This window comes from Trypanosoma grayi, assembly GCF_000691245.1.
Source record: "Trypanosoma grayi strain ANR4 Tgr_1011_V1, whole genome shotgun sequence".
NCBI lineage: Eukaryota > Euglenozoa > Kinetoplastea > Trypanosomatida > Trypanosomatidae > Trypanosoma > Trypanosoma grayi.
The window spans coordinates 1-5,947 of record NW_008826630.1 but is presented as its reverse complement, the minus strand read 5'-3'; the positions used below and the strand labels follow the sequence as shown (position 1 = coordinate 5,947).

General features: G+C 56.8%; 2 protein-coding genes across 2 annotated transcripts; both read right to left on the bottom strand.

Moving 5' to 3' along the window:
• Positions 1-971: 971 nt before the first annotated feature.
• On the bottom strand, positions 972-1,472 carry DQ04_10111010 (hypothetical protein; the record flags this gene model as incomplete). Its single annotated transcript, XM_009316153.1, has 1 exon — positions 972-1,472. One exon carries the CDS (start codon positions 1,470-1,472, stop codon positions 972-974), a length of 501 nt encoding a protein of 166 aa, XP_009314428.1.
• Positions 1,473-1,637: 165 nt separating this feature from the next.
• Positions 1,638-5,879, bottom strand: DQ04_10111000 (putative ABC transporter; the record flags this gene model as incomplete). The annotated part of the gene is made up of 1 exon (XM_009316152.1): positions 1,638-5,879. The coding sequence occupies one exon, from the start codon at positions 5,877-5,879 to the stop codon at positions 1,638-1,640; it is 4,242 nt and encodes a 1,413-aa protein (XP_009314427.1).
• Between the last annotated feature and the right edge of the window lie 68 nt (positions 5,880-5,947).

Below are 5,947 nucleotides of genomic sequence, written 5' to 3'. Positions count from 1 at the left end.
CACCAGCGCACTGACAAACAACGATAATCACAACAGAACACAGCGAACGAGTAAAGGGGAGAACAGAAAATAAAACGGAACGCGCAAGGATTCGGAAACATAGATGCGTCCAGCATGTAAAAATCACTTTATCTCAACAAAAAAAAAGAATCGCATTATATTAAGTCACTCCAAGTCTTCTTACACACCTGCACGCGGGCACAGAGAGAGAGAGACACGGCGCGAACTAACAAAAAAGTCAACATCTAAGAATTAAAAAAAAACACAAGCAGTACCACAAAACAAATAGACAAAATAAGAATGTAAGTAGTACACACAACGACATAAAAAGAAGAAACAGCAGCCATACTCACTTCGGGAAGCAGAAGGGCGTAAACAACAGCGTTGAGATGCAAGGCAGTGTGCGTTAAGCTATGGCGCCCCTTCGTTTCTTATTCTGCAGCAACAGCAATGCACTGCTGTCCCAAACAACAAAGGCGCCACACCCCGCACAACAGCACACCTTTCGGTAGCTTCTACGCAACCGTTGCACTCTCAACGTTTCGTCTGATACTCCTTCACACTCCCTTCATGCGCAACGCGACCCTGACCGTGCATTCTTAGCCCTAACGCCGCCTCTCCAGTTACCGTCGCTTCACCAAGTGCCCGCACATTGGGCAGTGCTACTACCTCGTTATTCTTTTGTGCATGTGTACCGTGTTGTTCGTGTTACGATCATACTTCATTTACAATTGTCCAGAGAGCGTCCGTATACACATACATACATACGCATATATATATATATATATATGGATATATGTGTGCCTGCCTGTGCTTGTGTGTCCCATCACGACGTGCATCGCAAGGGACACACACACGCACACCACACCACATAGATACATACCACGTACGGACACAAACCAAAAACGCGTGTGGGGTTGTGTGCGGCACTCAGGCGCTTTGAACGCCTGCAGCTTCACTTGCCACCGCTCCTAACCACCAAAGTGTGCTTGGAGCCACCGCCAGTACAGACATGCAGGCTGCTGCAGCAACGGCACTGACACACAAGGCTGCGTGGCCTCCTTTTTTCGCGTGCACCCGCGGACGCGGGGTTTTTGAACTCCGCTCTCTTTTCTCTTCGGTTGCACTGCTGAAACGCTCCGTTCTTCTCCATTTTCTTGATCAACGCCTGCCGCTGCCTTGAGCATCTTACGGGATGCCACCCACCCCACTCCCCCCGAAAAAAAACACAAAACCAGTTCTTCCGAGCCGCGGAGGTGGCCTCTCCGTGTGGCTCCATGCGTTTTGCACTCTTTTCGTTTTATTCCTGTAATTTCGTGTTTTGCCCGGCACAACGTATCCGAAGTCCGCCTCTCCTTCGGCTCATTGGGTCCGGTGTCCCCTCCAGGGTTGGCGCACACTGTGTATGGGCAGTACGAATGCCCGAGTAATAACGCAGCCGCCGCTGAAAATATGCGGGGGCACCAAACCATATTTGGACTCTTCCTGCTGAAAGCTGCTCACACCCACTGCTTCCCGGTTCCCTGCAATTCCCCTCAGTTGTCGTTGCAGCCCCTTCGTACCCCTCACGCGTCCCTTTCGTTCTCGGTATGCAGCAGCCACAGACGCTGCCGCCAAGATCACAGCATATCAAACACTCACTGCTCCTGCTCGGCAATGGCAGCGTCCTCCGCCTTGTTCTGCGCTTCCTCGCTGATGCGCAGGAAGACCTGCTCGATGCTTGTCTGCGACACTGCGTAGTCTGCGATGCCGACAGCCTCCTTGTTGCGCTCCAACACCCCAAATGCCGCGGCAAGCGACGTGCCGGGCGGCAGCGCGTATGTGAACCGCGGCCCCCGCATCTCGTCGAGTTTGGCGTCCGGGAAGGAGGCGCGGATGAACTCCTCCACGCGCGATGCTGGCACATTCTCGTGGGTGCGTATCGTCATCTCAAACCCGCTGCCGTACTTCGTCTTGAGGTGCGTCTTGTTGCCGAGGCAGCGCAGGGTGCCGTCCACCATGATGGCCACGCGGTGCGCCAGCGCCTCCACCTCCTCCAGGTGGTGCGTTGTCAGCACAACTGAGCAGGTGCTGGAGATGGCCTGAACAGCCGTCCACAGCCCGCGACGCGCGACAGGGTCCATGCCGGCAGAGGGCTCGTCAAGGAACACGACACGCGGGCCGCCAATGAGGGCCAGCGCAACACTCAGCTTCCGCTTGTTGCCACCGCTCAGCTCGCCGGCACGCGTCCGTCGGAACTCAGTGAGCTCGCAAAGCTGCATCAGCTCCGTCGTCACCATCTTACGCTGGTGCGCAACCACGCCACGTATGCCGGCGTACAGCTGCAGGTGCTCCTCCACCGTCAGCAGGTCCAGCAGCGCGTCGAACTGCGGGCAGTAGCCGATGTAGCGCAGAGCTTCACGCGACTCACGAACGGTGTCCTTGCCGCAAATGAATGCCTGCCCGCTGGTCGGAACCATCTCCTGGCACAGAATGGCAATGGTCGTCGTCTTGCCCGCGCCATTGGTGCCCAAGAAGCCGAACACCTCACCAGGTTTCACACCAAAGGTCACATTACGCACAGCGACCTTTCCGTTGCTGTACACCTTGCGCAGATTCACAACACGGACAAGATCCTCTGACACTGTGGGGTCCCCCTCCATGACGCGGCGCCGTTCCATGGCCACGTCCTCCTCCTCCCCCTCCTCGAAGATTGCCTCCCCTTCTTCACCGTGGTGCAGCAGCATCTGTGTTCGCATGCGCCGCGTCGGGTGGTCAATAAATAATGTGATGAGGAAGAAGGCGGGTATCTCCACGACCATGTAGATGATAGGGCCTCCCACCACATCGAGCGCCCACGGCGAGATGGCTGTGCCCGCCAGATTCTGCTTCCCCATCCGCGACGCCAAGCCGACGATGCCCTCGCCAACGCAGTAACTGGGGAAAAGGCGGAAGGCCCATTTAAGACCGTTGCCCGCCTTCTCAGTGGACGGGACCATTACGAGAGTCTCCACCAACATCACCAGCAGGAACCCTGTAAGGAAATTGCCCAGCATCACGGTGTTCTGCGCGGAGGAGTGCTCCTTGAAGAGGAACGAGAGGGCGTACGACATCGCGATGCACGACAAGCCGTAGGTAACAAAAAGAACAAACGTGGGGCCAAATGTCTCGGCCGCAACATACTCCTTTCGGCCAAATATCAGCATCACAATCATCACCAATAACATCATGATCAGGTACGAGCAGATGTCAAAAACGTAGTTGGACAGCCAGTAGACTGAGAAACGCAGCCCCGACACGTTCTGCAGGTGACGGGCCTTGCACTCGCGCTCCCTCACCACCCACGACACAAACGTGGAGGGCACAAACGAGAAGGGAATCATAATTAACATGGCAACCAGCAAGGACTTCATCATGTCCCTGAACGCTTCCTCACGATTGGTGCGGATCATGGGGAAGTTTTCCGTGACGAAGATGTCCTCCAAGTACTCCACCGACGCAGACGAGAGTGCCTTCTGCACCACCGCACCGTAGTAGCCGACCATGCTCACCGCAATGCCGTGCAGCGCAGACATGTTGAAGAAGAGGGCCGTTGCGCCACCGTAGACAGGGTCACCACACGCCATCGCAGTGTACCGACTCGTCGCGTGGCTTTTGTAACTCCCCACGAGGTGCGCGGAAAGCGCCGTGGTGTTCCCGATGTCGCTCAGCACGCTGGTCTCCGCGTCTCTCGCGAAAGGGATCGAGGTACTGATGTCGTTCGCGCAATTCGCAAGGTCGATCTGCACATGCCCCTCGTACATGTCGGAGGACAACCGGATCGACGGGTGCTTGACCATATCTATCATGTTGAGGAGCATCGCGAAGATGACCATGATCACAGGAAAGAGAATCTGGATAAACTGCGTGCGGCGGTCGCGGAGGGCGTTGCGGCACCGCTTCAGGAAGGAGGCCTTGAACTGGCACCCCATGAGCGTCGTCTCGTCCTCAATCAGTTTGGCATCCCACACGGAGTGGAGCGGTGGAGACTCAGCAGCCGGTGCGCTTGTCTCGCTGAAGGTCACGGGCCTGAGCGGGATTTCCAACTTCACTCCAACCGTGTGGTCTTCCTTGCCGGGCAAAGCCGCGGCGCCGTCCTGCTGTCCCTCAGCAGATGTGTTCGCATCCATGTCGTCGCCATGGGCAATGCGCAGGAAAATCTCCTCCAGTGTCGTAGCAGAGAGCGTGTAGCCTTGCACACCGTACATATCTCCCGACGACTCGACGTCAGCGAGCATGGCGGGAAAATCCTTCGCGAACGACATCGGCAACCGGTACGAGACCTCACCAGCACCACTGTTCAGCACCTCCGCAGCTGGCACGTACGACCGAATTAGCGAGTCAATGCCTTGCCGCTCCGCACTGCTTGTCACCGACATTGTGATGTTGTACCCCACACCCAGGTTGGACTTCAGGAACAGGCCGCTGCCGGCGCACTGCATGCGTCCCTTGCTCATAATTGCGATACGGTCCCCGAGGAGATCCGCCTCGTCCATGAAGTGCGTGCTCAGCAGTATGGTGCGGTCCGCTGACATCCGGCGCAGCAGGTCCCATGTGTGGCGGCGCGCACCCACATCCATCCCCGCCGTTGGCTCGTCGAGGAAGATGAGGCGGCTGCCGCCAACGAACGCGATCGCGACAGACAGCTTCCGCTTCTGTCCCCCGGAAAGCGCCGATGACGCATAGTCGCGCTTGTCTTGAAGATCCACGCCTTCAAGCATCTGCTCAATGGCCTCTTTCTGGGCGTCTCCGCTAAGTCCCTTGATGCTGGAGAAGTACGTGAGGTGCTCATGGCAGGTAAGATCCGGCCAAAGAATGTTGTGCTGCGGGCAGAAGCCGATCTCTTGCCGCGCAGCACCCAAACTGTTGCGGATCGAGTGCCCGTAGATGTAACAGTCGCCACCCTTCGGCTTCATCATGCCCGTCATCATGTTCATCAGCGTCGTCTTCCCCGCGCCGTTNGGGCAGAAGCCGATCTCTTGCCGCGCAGCACCCAAACTGTTGCGGATCGAGTGCCCGTAGATGTAACAGTCGCCACCCTTCGGCTTCATCATGCCCGTCATCATGTTCATCAGCGTCGTCTTCCCCGCGCCGTTGTGACCAAGCAGCACAGAGATCTCGCCCTCCACCAGGTCCCAGTGCATGTGGTCCACAGCCACGAAGGTTTCCTTTCCTCGTTTGAAGGCCTTCGTGAGGCCGCAGATGCGTACGGCAGTCCTTGACAGTTCCTCATCCGTGAGAGGCTCGAACACGCCAGTCGGCTTGCGCCCGTCCTCCTCACTTGACCAGTCCTCCTCCTGTTTGCAGCACCACGACAAGGGCGCCAGAATGCAGAAGAGCGGGTGCTTGGGAGTGCCCCAGTCGTTCGGTACAACGGCGTCCAGGTACAGCATCAACACCAGGTAGACCACCAAGTCGACCACCAGCATAATGAGGATGAAGATCATGTTCGGCGAGTCCATGGAGTTTGCAAGGTCCCCACTCTTAAAGCCCGTTGATATCTCGTAGTCGAACAAAATGCTGAGGCCCTCCGAGAAGGCCGACGGTGACAGAATGCAAAGTGCTGAGATGACGGCACTGCCGGCGCTCCCAATAGCGAAGAGCGGCGTGGAGAGCAGGAAGTAGATGAGTGGTGCAAGCACAGCCGAAAGCCGTGCCTTGGAGAACAGCGACCCTATCAGCCCCGACAGTGCAACGAGCGTCAACGTGAAGAGGAAGAACAGGAAAAACAACACCCCAAAGCTCGTCTTCGTCATGAATGTAACCTTCATCAAGACAGCGACGATGAGCGAGACTACGGCGTACTGCATACCGTCGATGATAAACCAGGCAATGTACTGGACAGACTGTCGTAGCCCCATGATGAGCAGTGCCTCCTTGAGGCGCAGCTCCTTGTCCAAGACAATGCGCTTCGTGCCTTGTGACACAG